Here is a 20,326-nt window from a genome sequence, read left to right on the forward strand (position 1 = left end):
GCACCAAGTCACATGATGATAATGAATAATGTCTTCAGGGCTTTCAGTGTCTCTTTTCTAATTTTTTTCCATAAAAAATGAATACAGTTGGGCTTCCCTGGTGGTGCAGTAGTTGAGAGTCCGCCTGCCGATGCAGGGGACACGGGTTCGTGCCCCGGTCTGGGAAGATCCCGCATGCTGCGGAGCGGCTGGGCCCGTGAGCCATGGCCGCTGAGCCTGCGCGTCCGGAGCCTGTGCTCCGCAACGGGAGAGGCCACAACAGAGAGAGGCCCGCGTACCGCAAAAAAAAACACAAAACAACAACAACAACAACAAAAAATGAATACAGTTAAATCTTTTTAATGCAACTGATGGAAAATTTTTCCAGTATTCTCCTTTTTTTTGAGCATTTGAATTAGTTCTTATTGAAAAGTATATGGAGAGTATAAGGACAACTGTTAAAAAAGTAGTTGACATTTTTAAACAACACCTTATATGCATAAATAAGGATTTTCCCCTACTGAGAAAAACAGAAATAATGCTGGGGCTAAAATGAAGACTATCATCCATAATACTGATTTCAAATGTTTATATATATTAACAAAGTCCATTTCAGTTCTAAAATTTTAGAGAGCTATTTAAAACACCTTATTTTACTCCGTAAATTTAAAAAAGTAATGCCTCAAAACACTGTGATTCTTGTTGTTATTTCTATAATTAGTACTGACTTCCTAATTTATTTTTAAGCACTCCAGCTTTTTAATTACCCCATATCAAACTTTCAAGAATCGTGGAAGATAACTTATTTATCAATGTTTTTATCAATGTTACTAATGTTTATTTATCAAATAAACATTCGGTCATTCATGCAAGTATTCCCTGAGCACTTAGGATGCGTCAGACACTGTTCTAGATGCTGGGGCTGCTGTGGGGAACAAAACGAAATTTCCCATTCCAAGCATTAAGTAGGTACATCCCTGGCTTCCCTGGGGTCGCGGTGGTTGGGAGTCCGCCTGCCAATGAGGGGGACACGGGTTCGAGCCCTGATCCGGGAAGATCCCGCGTGCCGCGGAGCAACTAAGCCCGTGCGCCACAACTACTGAGCCTGCGCTCTGGAGCCCCGTGCTCCACAACGGGACAGGCCACCACAACGAGAAGCCTGCGCGCCGCAACAAGGAGTTAGACCCCGCTCACCGCAACTGGAGAAAGCCCGCGTGCAGCAAGGAAGACCCAATGCAGCCAAAAATAAAATAAATAAATTTTTTAAAAAAAGTACATCCCCTGAATTCAGTATGGAAATGAAACAAACGGACATAAGCTTTTCACATAGAAAGTATATGCCTTTTCAAGGCTACTAATGAGATTCAAAACTGTGTGAGCAGACACAGTATCACCCTTGAAATATACTGTCCTAAATACAGTGTGTGTGTGTCTGTGTGTGTGTGTGTGTTTACAGCACAGAGGAAACTTGTTAGCAGGAAGAAGGGGGGAAGAAAAGACAGTTAAACTTGAGAAACAAACCTTCCACAAGTGAAAAGCAAACAGCTGATTTCTCTAGCCCACAGCTAAATGAAACATGCAAGGAGAGTTGAAAAAGATAATATCGCTCTATCCATATGCAGAAGATTAACAGAATTTCCAAATTCAAAGAGTTTGAAATTGAAAATGCTATATGATTTTAGGGAGACTGACCTGCTTAAAGACACCAAAAATGCAAGCCTGCGAGGATAAAAGCCTCTCTGGCCCACTTGCAGGCACTAGCATTCTTACCTATCAAGCTATAAAAGGAAGGAACTGCAAACAGGAAATTGCCCTGCCCCAGCCATAAGCCACTCCTCCCTTCCTCTCCACAATTTCTATAAGCAGAAGCAAACGCTACCTGGTAGGTTTACCAAGAAGCCACAGAGGTTGACAGAACACTGGTAGCTGACATCCACTTTATTACTATTTTAATAAATATTTAAGGTAAACACCTTTATTATTTTGAACCAACTATTTTCTTGATAATTTTACCTACATTTTAAATAACATTTGTTTAACCTATAGTTTTTTTAACAATTTAAAGCAGTTCTGAAATTGCAATTTATGGATGAACTGTGAGTCAGAAATAAGACAAATTCAGAGTCAGTTGGCCTCGTTTACCATTTTCCAATGATTTAAACACACACACACACACACATTAACCACTTTTAAATAATACTGTCCCAAATATAATTTTTTGTAAAATTCAGTAAGCCACTCAGTGTTAAATAATCAATAAGTCCATTATCAGCAGTTCCAATCAACCATCTCTGTATTCAACCACACAGAAGTACTTATTAATACAGCATTTTGATAAGTAACAGAACTTAAGGTATACGGACTTCCTAATTTCTTACAGAAACTTGGACTGGTGGATGTGATTTCTAGGGGTCTACATCTATTGAGACAAATTAGACACAGGGAAATGACTTCTTTTTTTAAAGGAAAGAGACTGATAGTAACTTTTCAACTTTTAATGGTCCAAATACAGTAATAAACAAATTTAAAAAACACAAGCTATTCAAAAAGTTAATAAACCCACAAATAAAACTACAGGAATAATCAACCTAGGTACTAATCATTAAAAAATGATTAGTAAAACAATGAAATATTTTCACCAATTAAATTTTTATTTTTTTTATTTTACTGAAGTATAGTTGATTTACAACGTGTTAATTTCTGCTGTACCAAAGTGATTCAGTTATACATATATATTCTTTTTCATATTCTTTTCCATTATGGTTTATCACAGAATATTGAATAGAGTTCCCTGTGCTATACAGTAGGACAGTGTTGTTTATCCGTCCTATATATACTAGTTTGCATCTGCAATTCCCAAACTCCCAATCCTTCCCTCCCCCAGCCCCACCAAGTAAATTTTTAAATCTTTAGTGTTTATCCCCATTATGCAAAGGTATATAACACTGAAGAGTGCACATGATACCAAATTTAGTGGAAATTGGCTGAAATATGGTAATATACTCCAAGAGCCTAAAGTTATGCTGATTTTTTTTTAATCTATTAATCACACTTCTGGCAATCTAAAGGCAAAAATCCACAGAAAGAAGCATTTACAGTGCAGAAAGTTGTTTGTCACATTATAAAAAATTTTGAAAAGAATCTAAAATGTTAAACAATGGTATGTACTCTAAAGGGAATATTATTTGGTCACGTAGGTAACAAAAAGGCAAAACATATGTAGGCCAAGGGAAAAAAGGTTCACAAAACTACACTGCAATTATACCTAAGTAAATAGTTCAAACTTAGAGAGATATAATTACAAGAGAAACTTTCTACTTTTCTTCTATAATGTGGTTATGCCAATTTGTTAGATTAAATTCATTAAATTATCCTCTTTTCAAACTAGATGTTTAAAATAATTTAATCATTTCCCAACCCCTCCTATCCTCCCCAAAATGCATCCTCCCCTCCATGCCATGCCCCCCATCTGATATTCCCTTCCCAACTTGGCCTACTGGGGTTGGTCATCCTTGATCCCTTTCAAATCTCTCTAGGTTTGACCCTGGTCCCCCAACACCAACACCAGAAGGCAGGGAGCTATTCACCTTAGTATCCTCAACTCCTAGAACAAGCCCTCATGTATGACAAGGACTGGAAAAACACTTGTTGAATGAATTTTTATCCAAATTTGGCACTTATTACTACACACTTTTCCCAAATTACTTGTTGCTCATCTGTTCCCCTATTCTAAAGCTAGGCATTCATCCTTTCTTCGTTTTTTCTTTCTTTCTTTTTTTAAAAATTTTTATTTTATTTCCCAGAGCCCACCACAATGCTGAGTAGAGCTCATGTGAGCTAAATAAATACTCACTGAACTAATGAATACCTGAATACACATCTGAAAAATGAGAAATTCATTTGCTTTAGACAGGTTCTTCCTTTAGAATGCAGATAACGTCCTGGGAAGGGGAAAAAAACTCATACACACACCTTCACACCTTCCAGTGAATTATCCCAAGCAATCATCACATTAACAACCTTCTGAGTGTTACTGAGTCAAGGGAGGATCTAAGTGTGAAAAGGGATGGAAAGGAGGGAAGACAAGCAGAGAAAAAGAGGCGAGCAGCCTTCGGCTCTTCAGGCGAAGTAAGACAATGGCTCAGAAAGAGATTTGGAAGGCCACACAACTTTCCTGCCTAGAGCACCAGCCACTCCTAAGTGCTTAAAATGCCAGGCACTGCTCTGACACCTTCATGAGCATGACCTCCTTCAGTCCTCACTGCAACTATGTTAGGCGGAGTGTTATTATCTCTGTTTTAAAGATGGAAAAAAGAGGAGTTTGGATGAGTTAAATAAGTTGGTCAAGACACACAAAAAACAAGTGAATTCAAGGCCAAGCCTGTGGCTCTGCTGAAGTCTTTGCTCTCAACCACTACACCAGATGGAGAATGGCTTCTCTGCAATTAGTAGTAGACTTAGAGGTATAATATAACTGCTAAGGCCTTAAGTATGGTCTACAAAACAAATAGCAGACATAGATATGGTTAGAAAGTCTACAAACCTTAGCCTTGTCATCCCTGATTCAGACATGACATCTGGTTCAGGCCAGTCCCAGTTAATCCATAATTAGACCCCTTATTTAGCAATATGAGGCCTTAACAAGTGCGTTAAGGAACACACAATGTGGTAACCAGAATCCTCCACATAGCTGAAAAAATTCTTAATTCTTTAACTCTGAATTATTTTCCAATCCTTCAATCATCATGGCCTGCTCCAAATTCTCCTTGATCTCTTTACCATAGTTCTGTGAACCGAAAACAATACAGAAACAAGTGAGGATTTGGTCTCTAAGCATGTGGCAAGAGCCTAATTAATTCATGATTTTAATTTTTTAAAAGTTATCTTCTTCAAATTCATATGGGAGTATTTTGGATGCTATGATAATCTAAGCATCCTAACTCTAAAACAGAAACTGCACTGAGTATTGTCCTGGAAGGGAAACAGCTTTCCAACAAAGTTGGTCTGTTCTTAAAATCTGAGCCCTCCATCTCAAGGAGCACAACGTCACAGCTTAGGGATAAAGAGATGCTTCATGAGTGGGGACTGCCCTGAAATGGGTGCCTGTCATCTGCTGAGCGTCACTGTGATCTCCAGTGGCCACATCATTCCAGCAACTCTGGCTTTCAGATCACCCACAGAGAAGGGTTTGTGGATTTCTTACTGAACATGACGTTCTGTATTTTATCTCCTTTTTGATACTCATGACACCTCTAGGAGATAAAACATAAAAAGGCTCTCCCTCACTTACAGATAAGGAAATAGAAACACAAAAGCTTCTGTGACATACTTAAAGTCATGATCTAACAGAGAAACCACAGGCAAAGCCCTGACTCTAGGTACATAGTGTCTGCACAAGATGTCACACTCAAAAGCAAGGGATGATAGTTGTACAACAATATGAACGTACCTAATACTACTGAACTATACCCTTAAAAATGCTTAAGATGCATCAAAGAAAAAAAGATTTTTGGTAACTATGTATGGTGACAGATGTTAACTGGATTTGTTGTAGTGGTCATTTTGCAATTATTTGCAGATATTGAATCATTTTGTTGTACCTCTGAAACTAATACGTTATGCCAGTTATACCTCAATAAAAAATAATAAAAAATAAAGAAAAATTATTAAGATAGTAAATTTTACATATAGTATTTTACCATAATAAAAATAATTGAAAACAAAGTTTATCAAAAAAGAAAAAAAGAAAGCAGCAAGATAGTGATGTGACTTTGTATACAGGTACTGTCCTTGGTCTATAACCTTTGCTTTGATTCTGCATCTTTAAAGATCATGGTTGAGGGACTTCCCTGGTGGTGCAGTGGTTAAGAATCCGCCTGCCAATGCAGGGGACACAGGTTCGAGCACTGGTCCAGGAAGATCCCACATGCCGCGGAGCAACTAAGCCCCTGCGCCACAACTACTGAGCCTGCTCTCTACAGCCCGCAAGCCACAACTACGGAGCCCAAGTGCCACAACTACTGAAGCCCGCACGCCTAGAGCCCGTGCTCCACAACAGAGAAGCCACCGCAATGAGAAGCCCGCACATCACAACGAAGAGTAGCCCTCACTCACCACAACTAGAGAAAGCCCTTGTGCAGCAACGAAGACCCAACGCAGCCAAAAATTTTTTTTAAATAAATAAATTTTTTAAAAAAAAACAACATGGTTGGCTCAATCATTACTGCAAATATTTCTGGTAATGAGGAAGACATGACTTTAAACTTTATGTCCAATTTGATCCAATTTGATCATTTTCAGTTTCTCTCTGAAGTTACCCAAAGAAAGTCACCTTCCTTCTTTCTTTCATATTTTATCATTCCATTATTCATTCATTCAGTAGATATTTATGGAGCACCTACCATAGGCCAGGCACAGTTCTAAACTGATGCTCAGTGTTCAAGCACCGAAATAGTTCCATTCCAGTTGGTAAATCCTCCAGTCCCCTCCAGGCTGGCCACCTCGTCTCTTCCCTGAGGCCCTGCCCCCGACCCTGGACTTTCCCATGATTCAGCACAGCAGAAAGGCCCCACTGTGGCCAGTTTCCAGTTCAACTGGTGAATGCCTGGGCCTAACCCCTGATTAAATAGTTTATCACCTTCTAGACACAGCAATGAACAAAACAGACAAGGTCCCTACCCTCTAGCCTAGGAAAGAAATAACAAACAAGTAAATACACAAATGAACCAGATAATTTCAAGTAGTAGAGTACTACAAAACAATGACTAAAACAGCAAAGGGCTAGAGGGTGACTGGAGGTGGAGGAAGCAAGGTAAAACTCAAGAGAAAGTCTCTCTGAGGAGGTGACATCAGATCAGAAGGAAGAAGCAATGCAAGGGTCTGAGGTAAAAACCTGAGGTGAGAGAGAGAACAGAAATATCAAGGCCTTCCGGCAGGAGCACACTTGCGATTCCACGGCTAGAAGGCCAGCGTGATGGGAACATCTTTGAGTAAGGTGATCACAGAGGGAGAAAGGGCCAGATCAGGGAGGACCTTCATGGCATTGGTAAGGAGGCTGAATTTCATGCCAAGAAGAGCGAGCGATCATTAGACAGATTTGAAAGAGGGCAATGATCTAATTTATAGTTTTAAAACATTACTCTGACAATTGTGTAGCAACTGGATTAAAGGGAAGCAAGGGTGTGAAAAGGAGACAATGTATGAAGCTGTGGTGGGCATTCAGGTGAACGGTGACAGTGGCTTGGACTAGGTGATAGCAACAGAGAGGGAAAGAAGTATTCTGACTCAATATGTGTTTTAGAGTTAGAAATTACTGATGAGTATAATGTGGGAAGAGGAAACAACAGGAATCAAAATGACTACTATCCTTTGATTCAGTAAGTTGCTGATGGTAGCTCATTTACTAAAAAGGCAATGAGTAGGGGAATAAATAGGTTTGTGGAGAGAAGGAATAAAAAATTCTGCCACAGTAAATGTGACATATCATTTAGATATATTATGTGGTGCTATCAGACAGGCAGTTAGATATTTGACCTTGATAATAATCCTGTGAAGTAGACCAGAAAACCCTGGTATTAACCAAATTTTACAAATGAGAAGAATAAGGCTCAGGGAAAAAGGCTTGTCTTAGTACAAATTAGTCGTCAGTGCCCCTTGATAGAGGGCTGATACCACATATTAAAAAGAGGAACACCTTCACAGCTGGGGATTCTGAAAAATACACATGTACAAAGCTCACCCCGTTTGGCTACACGGCTACTCCAAAAGTAAAAGTCTTTTATGTCCAAGAAGATTCCCCCAGGAGATTATGACTTACCCAAATAGCAATATGTAATACATATGAATCTTAGCTGAGATGTATGTATAATGCCATTACTGTCTTCTTAAAATACTTGAGTCAACTATTAAATGCATACATATAATACAAAGTAAGGCACAAAATTTTCTTTAAGGAAAGTTTACAATTCCTGGTTCTCATTTTTATTAAGGGTTGTGTCAAAAAGCTTTCTGGGGAACACATTTCTAAAATTTGAAAAGAAAATCAACTGGGAAATGACTAGTAAAATAATAATTACACTGCCTCTCAGGACCGTAATCAGCATTTAAGACAAGCTCATGCTGCCCTCAGCATTTCCTCAGACTGCTTTTCTTTCATTTGGCTGCTTTAAAGTGGTGGAAACTTCTGCATTAGAAGATATATTTTATCCCCAAGCTCAACGCATCTATTAGAACTAAACTTCCATTCAAAATTCCAAAGGTGCCATGCTGAAATTAAGGAAGACACTAAAAACAGGAAAGATGGGCATTAAGAAAGAAAATAAGAGAAAGAAGGGGTGAAGGAGGGGAAGAGCGGGGAAGGAGCGAGTAGCAAATGACCTCTTCCTGATGGCAATCCCTGTGACAAAGGACTCTCGAATAACATGCTCAAAAACATCACAAAACCCCTCAGGAAGACAGGCTTGTTTATGTGGCTTGAATCCAGAGGTTATTACAGACTCTCCATAATTTAAACACGGTGTCAATTATCAGTTTCAAATAAATAGTAATTATCAAAGTGAAAAATAAGCATGCCTCCTGCTTAATTCAGCTTAAACCAGCACTTCACTGAACCTTCATGCCAACAGCCAGCTTTTCATGCATGCTCTTAAAATAAAAGCAAGAGCCTGGCTGGCGCTACAAATAATCCTAGTATCCTCAGAATTGGAAGGAAACTTAGAGGTCATTATATCCAACCCTCTCATTTTACAGATAAGGAAACTAAGTAAAGCTAAGAAAGATAAAGTGGCTTACCCCTCATCACAGAGCCACTTTAGGATGAAAAACTGTGCTTCTGATTCTTAGTCATGATTCCAAATAATATAGCATGCTGTCTATGGAGCAGGAAAGAAAAGTACCACAAGGGATGGCCCAAGGCTTTACTGTAGCCACATCCTGATGAGAAAAGGTGGACAGAGCTGGGCATCTCAGTTCTGGAAAAAAGGCCCCGGGCTGCGGTCTGGCTGTCAGCCTGCCACTATCCTCAGCCTACACCCTGCAACAGCTGACAGTCTTTTCAACAGCACAGCTGGGCTTTTTCCCCCAAAGCTTTTGGGTTGATGTGGCAGAGTTTGATGTCTAGTAGCTGGTGCCTCCTTCCATCAAGGTCTTCAGAAGGAAGCCGCTGAAAGGTCATGCAGCAGTGAGCTTCCAGGCTTTAGAGAAACACCGACCTTCCTGAAGGATGAGAGGGAAAAGGACACCTCTCTCCCCTGCCTGCCCAATCCCAGTATATATAGAAAATTCTAGAAGTATTCACAACAAAATTGTGTAGCACATGGGCTTCCCTGGTGGCACAGTGGTTGAGAGTCCACCTGCCGATGCAGGGGACACGGGTTCGTGCCCCGGTCCGGGAGGATCCCGCATGCCACGGAGCGGCTGGGCCTGTGAGCCATGGCCGCTGAGCCTGCGCGTCCGGAGCCTGTGCTCCGCAACGGGAGAGGCCACAACAGTGAGAGGCCTGCGTACCGCAGAAGAAAAAAAAAGTTAAAAAAAAAAAATTGTGTAGCACATTCATGTGGAACTCACATTTACATTTTAGTGCCTACAGAGAACAAAATTTCTAATCAAAATTATTTTTGAAAAGTCATGTCTAGTCATTAGGGAAGTTGCAATATAAGCAGGATTTATATTCAGTGTGCTTACTGCAAACACTTGTATAGATAAATAAATGGACTGATAATAATAATAATGATGATCCTCCCCCATGCGATCAAGGATTTCCTCTTATCCCCAAAAAAAGGAAACCATTAAGTCTTTAATAATCTTCCACTATATATTTTTTTCCTGTAAATATCCTTTCTGGGTATTCTTTTTATTAAAAACACCTATACAACTGTGGAATACAAGCTACACATTGCAGTCCCAAGATTCTCTCATTAGCTAATGGAAAATAAGATCCAAGAGTAAACAGATGATCAATACTGGTCCACACTTTCCATTCCAGATCAATTCCCAAGCTGCTAATAATCTTCACCATCTCCCAATTCCACTGAAAAAGTGGCCTGGATTTTATCTGACAGTGTTAGCATTCCATTGGCCTGATTATAGAAAATAATCATGAAAAAAGTACTTACGGCATAAGCACCTATCAAAAATGCTGCATTTGCTCTTTTCCGTTGGTCAAAACAGGTGTAGTGCACAATTTTCTTTCGTGATAAACTGTATGACTAGAAAGAGGGAATAAAAAGAGTTTGTGTAACCACAGAGACAATTCACAATCAGTGAAATTTAACAACTTTCGACTTCAATTTCTATGGCATTCATACATAAGTTGTATGGGATGAAGGGATACTAGCTCATACTTTTTACAGCTCAATCATAATGTAAGAATTAGAGCATACCAAATATATTTCTCTCCAAGAAAGGAGACTGATACAATGGGAGATAAATTATTGGCATCTTTATTATAGCAGGAATCATTTTTGAAGATTTACTCTTGATCTTATATGTAAAGTCTATTCATCCTTTTTCATTCCCTAACACACCACACCCACTCCCAGAAAATTTATCTATGCTTTTCATATTATGCCATTTGTTTTTAAATGTGTCAACCAATCTATTTTCCTCTCTAAAAATATTTAAATGTCTATATGAACCAGAGCACCAATATTAATATTTTCTTTTTATAATGTTCTATTAAAAAATCTCCTTTTAATTACCTGAAAATAAATGGTTAATGGAAAAAAATGAACCATCAAAAGGATTATGTCAGCCAACATCTTAATACAATAGCCATATATTAAATTCATGGACGCAAATGAACAGTTATTAAGCACCAGCTGCTATTCGCCAGGCAATATACTGCATGCTCAACTAAATCCAAAATAAGCGACATAGTATATTGTACACATGCTAAACATGAAAAGAAGGTAAAAACAAAAAGATCTGTTAAAATGAAATCAAATTATTAGTAAAAGTTCAAACATAAGACAATGAGAACATGATACAACTCAATGAAATCCACTCCATTTCCTCATATTTCAAAACAGTTATATGGTTTTCCTCATATTTCAAAACAAATGGTTTTCAAAATACAGACACATAAGTACATTTTCATATTTATCTATAAATTCATACCGACTAGACAAAGGCAGCTGTTTATACTCTACACACTAACCACAACCCGCAGAATATCTGCTTTTAGAGCCCCCTTAAAAATGTAAGAACTCAACTATATACCTTTCTTTACCCTGCTGTTTTCTACAAGGAAAAGAAACTCTTCTAAAACTCTGAAGTCCATTCTAAGATGAAACAGCAACATTCTGGCTTTAATGTGTAACCACAGAAAACAGTTCTATGCATCATGGCTGTAAGCCTAGAAACCCTCACCGTCCCAAGTCAGGCGTTTCTTTGATAACCAAGAATCATGTTCTGAAAATGGCACTGCTCTTTTATTTTATTTATTTATTTATTTATTTATCTTTGGCTGTATTGGGTCTTCACTGCTGCACACGGGCTTTCTCTAGTTGAGGTGCGCGGGCTTCTCACTGTGGTGGCTTCTCTTGTTGCGGAGCACGGGCTCTAGGAGCACAGGCTTCAGTAGCTGTGGCATGCAGGCTCCGTAGTTGTGGCTCGTGGGCTCTAAGGCACAGGCTCAGTAGTTGTGGCACACAGGGTTAGGTGCTCTGCAGCATGTGAGATCTTCCCAGACCTGGGCTCAAACCTGTGTCCCCTGCATTGGCAGGCGGATTCTTAACCACTGCGCCACCAGGGAAGTCCAGCACTGCCCTTTTAAGTTGAACTTTGAAAAATAAGTGTTTGCCTCAAACCTCCTTGAGGTTTGGTCTCTTATTACCAAAGTCCTTATTTCCAGACAAGCTTACTAAAATACCCCTATGATATAAAGTTTAAAAGAGTACATTTAAAAACAATAATAATAAATTTTTTTTAAACAGTACATTTTATTCAATTCAGGTCAGTGGAGTTAAAGCACACAAGTTATCTAAAGACTTCAAGGTCACTATCAGTGGTGTTGACACTTGTCTACTTGCTTTCTCAATTTGGAATTGTTACCTGCTGGACATTTCTCATTTGTTTGTTTTTGCCAGTGATTTATCTCCATCAATAAGTTATGTTTGATTTATTGAAAGAAGAATCAAGGCTCTTAAGACCTAAGCTTCTTCTACGGTCTCTAAATCCTACACTACCTAAAGACTGCCTTACAGAGGCCATGACCCCGTTAACATGAGTCAGATGGAACACAGGGACACAGCTCTTCTGGCTCTCAGCCTCTCACTATTTTCATTTCCTGGATCCCTGACACACCTCTGAGGAAGTTTAAATTATCTGTTTCGATGCCCTTTTCTACTAAGAGTTTAGGTTTCATAACAAGCTACTCTTATCATTAAATAATGTGGAATTAAATTTATTTTACAAATTTACTCACCAACAGTGACAAACTCCTATTGCTGTTTTTTCATCGCCAATGGTCTTTACTGTTGGATTGTTTTTGAACTTTTTGTGTTTGCTTCTTTTTTGTTTTTCTCTCTAATTCTAAAGTATACGGAATGCAGAGAACCATCCTACAATGGGAACCATGAGGACAGAATTCTGAAGGAAACTTTCTTTTCACTGTATACTTATACATTTTTTAAAGTAAACATAATACAAATTAAAATTTTAAGGGAAGAATTTTTTTTACCTTTACAAGCTTTCAGAAATTATATCAGATAAAGAATATTCTTCACAAAATCTACCTAGAAATTTTAACTATTTTAAAATACCTGGACTTCCCTGGTGGCATAGTGGTTAAGCATCCGCCTGCCAATGCAGGGGACACAGGTTCGAGCCCTGGTCCAGGAAGATCCCACATGCCGCGGAGCAACTAAGCCCGTGCGCCACAACTACTGAGCCTGCGCTCTAGAGTCCGCGAGCCACAACTACTGAAGCCTGTGCGCCTAGAGCCCGTGCTCCACAACAAGAGAAGCCACCACAATGAGAAGCCCGCGCACCGCAACCAAGAGCAGCCCCCACTCACCAAAACTAGAGAAAGCCCACGCGCAGCAACAAAGACCCAACACAGACAAAAATAAAAATAATAAATTAAAAAATAAAATAAAATGGAATACCTCCTGTTGGAAGCTGCCTACAGGATGCAAACATAATTGACTTCTTTTAAAACATCTGTCACCCTACCTAATCACAAAATTTTTTTTCTTGTGATGAGAACTTTCAGGACTTACTCTCTCAGCAGCTTTCACACATGCAATACAGTGTTATTAACTGTAGTCACCATGCTGTACGTTACAATAACTGACTTTTTAAAATGAGAGTTCTCTATCTGACTTTCAGGAAAGCTTTTAAAACTCCTAGCATTTACCTTGCTTAGGGTTAGATATTTTGGAATTCAAGTGTTTTTCTCAGCACTGCAAGTCAAGAAATGATCTTCTGTTTAGTTAAGCTTGGCCAATATCTCCTAGGTCAGATCACAGAGAGGTGAGTTCTCACTCAAGGAACCAAAACTAATTCAAAGTGAAGGATAACAGAGAAAAATCTTATATATTACAAGCCTTGTCCTAATTTCCCTCCCTGTCACAGCCAGGCCTTCCTCTTATGGGTCAGCATATCCCAGTCTTGCAGCAGTAACGCTGTTCAACAGGGGAGATATTCTGGTACTAGGATGAAAAATTTCAGGGATAACAAAACATTTTGCCAATCGTTTAGCTGGTGCTTTATATGATTCAGTTGATCTACACAACCTCTTTAACGTTTTCTCCTTCCAAATATTAAACATGTCCTTATCTTAAAAACAAAAACTACCTATTACATATCAAAGCACACTGATGACTAAAGTGCCTTTAGAGGAACATTTGGCTCATCCTTTGAGATCTTTCATATGGAAGAACTTTACCATGCAAGAAAAGAAAGTCCTGCAGACAATAGGACTCTATTTTATAAATGAGCCCCGTAGATATTTTTTCAAGTTTTGCTGTAATATCAGGAGAATTCCATGCCTCCAAACTGGACAGTTGCCTCTTCCTTACCTGGCTGCCACCCCTACAGTCCAGTGTACCGGCCACACCCTTCATGGAGATTACTTGCTAAACCATACCATCACCTCTGGCTTTTAGTGAGCTCCTTGCTCTAATACAGATTCTTTCTGCTTTACACGAAAAGCTTAGAGATTACAAAAACACTGTGTATAATAGCAAAGTAAAGTTAGAAACTGGTAAAACAAATGAATATAGTCTTAAATATAAAGAGGAGGATGTCACAGAAGGAATACTAAGACCTCTGGACTATTTGTCTGCTCTGCAGCAAGGCTGCACATGACCCATTGCAAATTATAACATGCAGCCACTATCCACACTATATTGTAGATTTCTATCTGGAAACTGGAGTATACAGCCTTGTGAATCTTCTTAACCTAAGTGGACACAGCCAGCCCTCTATAATAACAACAACAACAGTAACATTTATTAGTCACTTGCTACACGCCATTATTTCTCAAAGCAGTAGGACAGTGCCAAAGGGGTCCAGTTTGACCAGACACAGAGTGACTCCCAAACCAGAGGTCCTGGGCAAGGCTGAAGTATAATGAGCATGCTGTGTCTCTCTCTTACCAAGAGAACATAAGCCTGGAGCCATGGAGGGCCTGGCTTAACACACTTGGCCAATGGCTCCCAGGCCAGATGAGAGAGTTGAGTGCTCTCCACAACTGTGGTAGACGGGAGGAATCCAGAACTCTCTCACTGAGCTTGATAACTTGTGTGAACCTTAATTCTCAATTATAAGGCCATAACAAGTTTCACGGTTCAAAATTTAAATAATTCTCAGGTTGAATTGGTCAATAATTTAAAAACTTTTCAGAAATAAAAAACAAACTAAATTTCTATCTAAATTATATTTTATTATATTACCATATTGTATTTCATCCTCTTAACAGACTGATTCAGAGTCACCTAGAGAGCTTATTAAACCACAGATTGCTGGGCCCCACCCCTAGAGTTTCTGACTCAGCAGGGAAGAGCCAGAGAATATGCATTTCTAACAATTCCTTGGTAATTAATACTGATGCTGCTGGTCCAGGGACCACACACTGAAATCCACTGTGCTAAGATATTGCTAAATTTTGGAAAAGAGTGCATGAAAATGTGGGAAAAGGCCCCATTCCTGGAAATGCTCTATATGGATCCTAAAATACCATCCATCTGGTCAAGTAGCCCCAAAAGACACTTAAATTCTTTTAGGAACTCCAAATCATGCCATGTGACTTTTAAAGGCATGTTATAGAAAACATATTTCCCCAGATTCCTCAGAAAACTTTATTACAATTTGTAAATTCTTGCATTCCAGCTGATAACACCTAAGGAAAAAGTTCCTTTAATGTTTCAGTAACTAAGCTGCTTTAAATGGTGTTATTCCAGGGCTTCCCTGCTGGTTGCAGTGATTGAGAATCCGCCTGCCAATGCAGGAGACACGGGTTTGAGCCCTGGCCCAGGAAGATCCCACATGCCGCAGAGCAACTAAGCCCACGCGCCACAACTACTGAGCCTGCGTTCTAGAGCCTGCGAGCCACAACTACTGAAGCCCACGTGCCTAGAGCCCATGCTCCGCAACAAGAGAAGCCACGACAATAAGAAGCCGGCGCACCGCAACGAAGAGTAACCCCCGCTCGCCGCAACTAGAGGAAGCCCACGCACAGCAACGAAGACCCAACTCAGCCAAAAATAAATAAATAAATAAATAATGGTGTTATTCCAGAGGTTCCAAATTCAGATGCTCTCAGGGGCCAAGAATTTAAAGTGGGTCAGCTGGGAAACTAGAAAAGCATGCCCTACCCAATGCAGACCTAGGTCTCATGCAGGAATCTGGGCTCAAATAAGATACCACAATATATAAAAGAAGCCAGAAATCGAAAATTTTCATAAATTACAGATGTTGACCATAAATTCAAAATTTTTAAACAGCATTCATGCCAAAAAAAACCATGTCTGTGGACTGAACGCAGCCCATAGGCAATCAGTTTGCTGAATCTGAGTGCTGGGATACTGCAGCTGAAGAAAGTTCTAATGATCCAATCAGCATGAATTGAGCACCTGTTGTGTGTCAAGCACAGTGCTGAGCAACATGGTAACAAGGGAAGCAGAACCCCAGTCTCTAGCCTTCTAAGTGCTCAAAGTCTAATGAATATTTGATGCTAAACCAGGGGAAAATATTAGCCAAGGCTTATTACAAATGGAAGAGAATAACTACCTAGGGAGGCATTCACAGCACAGCAAGGTCCAATGGAATGATCTTAATTACAGGTACAATAATTGTTTCATTTAACAAGGTTAAAAAAATAGTAACTAAAAGATGGGATTTAGTAATGAATATCTATCAATTAACATAAGCAAACCTATGGAAATTTCCAGACCTGTACTGCTTACCTGAGTGAGAATTAAAGTTCTACCACTCTTACGTAAATCATGACAAGTGTGTAATATAGCATATAAATGTTTGATGGTACTTGTAAACCCAAGTACAATGCCTGCCATTTTAGAAAAATACAAACTAAGATGAGGATATTGACCCCAGACAGACATTTTCTATCTCAGAAAGGAAAGCTATGTGAAAAGTTGCATTCTAATGGGATCATTCCTGGTGAAAAACAAGCCACGGCAACTCAGACAGAGAGAGAAAATGATGACATGCTACACAAATCACAAATACCCCAGGCTATCCTTGAGTTATGGTGACAGACACAAATCATGCACTTGTTCAGTTTAGGTCAGGAGACCACAAACTCCTTAACCATTCAAAATTAAACGGTGATGCAATTAAGCTCAAAGCCAAAAAACAAAAGAGTTAATGGCCAATTTAAAAAAAAACAGATTTGGGGGGCAGCCTTTCGGTAAAGTTGTTTGCCATGCTTAAAAGTAAAATCTTCAAGTCGAGTGGTTAGAATGGGATGTTTAAGCTGTGTCATTCGGCCTGATTAAGCTAAGGAAGACATTAGTGCAGCCTGGATTATATGCCCTTTAATAAAAAACAAACTGAGCCCATGCACTTCCCTAAACAAGCAAGCTCTGCCAATGATGGTGGTCAGATTAAGTAGATTACAGCACAGGGACCGTGGTGACCAAGGCATCATTCTCTTACAGTGACTAGGCTAGCCAGTAACGGCCGCAGCAATCAGCGTCTCCAGAGCAATCAGTGGTCATTCCATTGCAAAAGCGATAAAATGAACAGGTCTTCCTGTGAGCAGCCGTGACCTCTACATGTTTTACCTCCAACTTCCCCAGGAAAGGGATATTCTTGAAAATTTTCTTTGGCTGTACAAAACAAAATACGGTTTATGTTTTCATTTAAAGCTAAAATAAAACAGATCAAAGAGTTTATTTAAAAAGAAAACGGTGTCTCTTTATGGTCCATTTTGTTTCAAACCCAGTATGTTTCAAATGAAATAGCACCTTTGATCAAAATAGAAGTCAAAACATCAAGAAAAGTTGCTCATAAAGGTTAATCGATCAGGCTGATAATATAGTTGAAGGTATTTGGGGATTCTCTATAAAAGGGGGTTTTCTTGCCTGAGGCTTCTGAATGGGCATAAGGGCTCCAGGCCTTGCAAACTCTAGGTAAGCTCACTCCTGTGGGAATTAACACTTTTAGCACCCCTGAAACCTCTTTAAACTACATGAACACTCTCCAGAATGTAGCTTGCTCTTCTTCCCCCAAAAGCCCATGAACCTGCAACAGAAGATAACCTCATGAAGAAATCTTCAACATGTTTTTGTAGTTATAATAAGAGGGTGGTCTGATCACTGTATCAAAAGAGTGCTTGTGTACAACCACCTGATACCGTGGCAGGTACCTGGTTACCAGATAGGATTACTGCACTGATTCATTCAGCAACAAGGACATTCCCTGAGCCCCACCATCTGCCAGGTACTTTCAGTGCTTTAATATAATCATCCATTTCACCATGCCCCCCTCCCTTTTTTGCTTTTACCCTGAAAGGGCCATGTGGGATGTTTTGTACATTTAAAATTACCTTTCTGGCAATATTCTTTTAAATCTTTCTAAATTGTCCCCAAGATTACTGTGATTGTCCTGTTGATTCATAAGAGCAGGTATTAAAAAAAAAAAAAATCACTGCCCTAGAAAACGTCCCCTTTTTTCAGAGACACTCTTTTTTCCCGCAGGCTGGGGTTTTATTTTTCTCAGAGGAAAAGTGAAATCAACAGTTAAAACTGTGTTGATTATTTTAGAAAAAGCCAGTTCAATCATATTATGTTTATAAAACTGTCAAATTATTGAATCAGTAATTGAAAGATTTTCTTAACTGATTAACTTTGAAAAAGGTACTCTGCTTTTCAAAATACCACTACCTTGTCTTTAATTACTACAGTCTTCTCTTTTAGAAGCTCATATATTCCAGCCCAGTGTTCTTAGCATTGTCTGTGCCAAAAATCCCTTTGAGAACCTATTAAAAAGTTATGAATCCTCTCAGAAGAAAAATGTAAATACATACAAAATTTTATATATAATTTCAGAAGTTTATGGATTCTTTGAAGTATAAGATTACAATAATGGGTCTAGCCTATCAATCATTGATGACATTTTAAATTAAATAACATACACAGTTTTGCAAACTGTCCTCACTTCATTAAATCTTCTTCCTTTGACTGATTCCCTTATTATGGTAACTCTTGACCAGAAATAGCAAACTACTACCTATTACTGTATAACTCTTAATACTTGCATTTTTTAAAGTATAGTTTAAAATGAGAAACAGGGTTTTTGCTGGTGGTAGTGGTTTCTGATTTTCGTTTTTTAATCTAAGTAAATGTGTAATGGATAATTTTAATTCATATAATTAAAATGAAGGCCATTGGGAAAAGAATGAATACAAATACACACAAAAAAAAAATCAGTAAATCATCACCTCAAATCATCAACTTTAAAAAAAAACCTTTTAACATATAAAAAATAAGAAATTTGGGTTTGGAATAGAATGTACTGTAAAATATTACCTATCAAATAAAGGGGAAAAAATAATAAGAGGTTTACTGGAAGAAATAAAAATTTCCAAAGTAGAAAATAAAATGCGCCTCAAAGAGTTAGGAAACCACACAGAAAAAGAATTCTAAGAAGTTCTTTGTTAAAAGAACAGAAGTTATTTAAGTTATTTTAACAAAAGTTATTTGTTAAAATAATGCCAATTATTCAGAGAAGCAAAGGAGTTTGAGGACCAAGTCAATGGCATCAGATTGGGTATTTAAGATGTCACTAGAGCAGTTTCAGCACAGTTAGGAGGACAAAGGTGGGAGAGCAAATGATAAGAAATCAGTGCGAAGTAAGGATGTAATCATGCTGAGGGCAGGATATTGAAACCTCTAGAGGCAAAAGGATGGAAGAGGATCTGTAAGTCATGGGGATCATGATAAGGCCAAAGCAGTTTCTGTGTGTTTAGTGACCCTGTGCTGGACACTTGGAGACAAAAGTCTCCATCTTTTGATAAGGCATGCCTCCATCCTCTAGGAGCTCAAAGTCTAGTGAGAAAGATAGATGCAATTGAAAATTGCAAATTATAACTGAAATTATTATTTCAATTAAAATTAAAATTACAACTCATCAGTAACAGAGATCTGCACAAAGAATTACAGGAAAACAAAGGAGGCACCTCCCACTTTGTCCAGCAGCACAAGGAGATGCTTACTAGATGTGGTGGTGCTTGCACAAGGTCTTAAAGAATGAGGAGTTATCAAACCAGAGGGCAAGGGCACTCCAGCCATACTGGATGTCACACGCAATTGTGTGGAGCAGCGCTGTGGTTCGGGGTAAAGTTCAAGGCTAGGAGCAGCAGGGGTACTGCAATCTTCAGTAACTCAGTAAGTTAGTGCATGAAATCACCCACTGGGAAGATGCCAAGGGTGGGAGTTGTCAAAGTGAGCAAGACAAAAGGCATGGAAGTATGGTGCCAAAGGTCTTACCAAAATGAGTGACCGTGGGCTGCAGACAAGAGACATCGGAAGGGAGCTGAGAGCCTAAAAGAATAGGGAAACTGAAGGCCTGGAGATTACACAAGGGTGAGAGAGACGATGTGGGAGGCGTGTAACAAGGAGGGTACATTCAAAATCCGAAAGGCTAGAGTCTGGGTTCCAGGAGGCAAAGCAGCCGGAGTGGCAGGAACGGTCACTGGAGTAAAAAAGAAGCAGAGGAGCTATGAGGCCACCACGGGACAACAAGGGGAAGTCAGTCAGGGCAGTGCTGTGGGTGAGTGCAGGAAGATGATAAACCAGAGGCTGCAGTTACCAGTGAAGGTGGAGAGAAGTGTATGAATGATGCAGTCAAGGGCCTGAGAACCGGCCCCGACCTTACCCTG

At 39.3% G+C, this 20,326-nt stretch overlaps 1 protein-coding gene across 5 annotated transcripts in view; it reads right to left on the reverse strand.

Annotated features, from left to right (window-relative positions):
* CDC14A (cell division cycle 14A) overlaps positions 1 to 20,326 on the reverse strand; it is a 181,312-nt gene that overhangs the window by 139,799 nt on the left and 21,187 nt on the right. For all 5 annotated transcript variants that reach the window (XM_060142450.1, XM_060142449.1, XM_060142451.1 and 2 more), the window contains one exon: positions 10,092 to 10,184. In XM_060142450.1, coding sequence (XP_059998433.1) covers positions 10,092 to 10,184 — 93 coding nt within the window. Of the gene's footprint in view, positions 1 to 10,091; positions 10,185 to 20,326 lie in introns of those variants that run through there.

Source organism: Lagenorhynchus albirostris, chromosome 2 (genome assembly GCF_949774975.1).
Source record: "Lagenorhynchus albirostris chromosome 2, mLagAlb1.1, whole genome shotgun sequence".
In the NCBI taxonomy this organism is placed as follows: Eukaryota; Metazoa; Chordata; class Mammalia; order Artiodactyla; family Delphinidae; genus Lagenorhynchus; species Lagenorhynchus albirostris.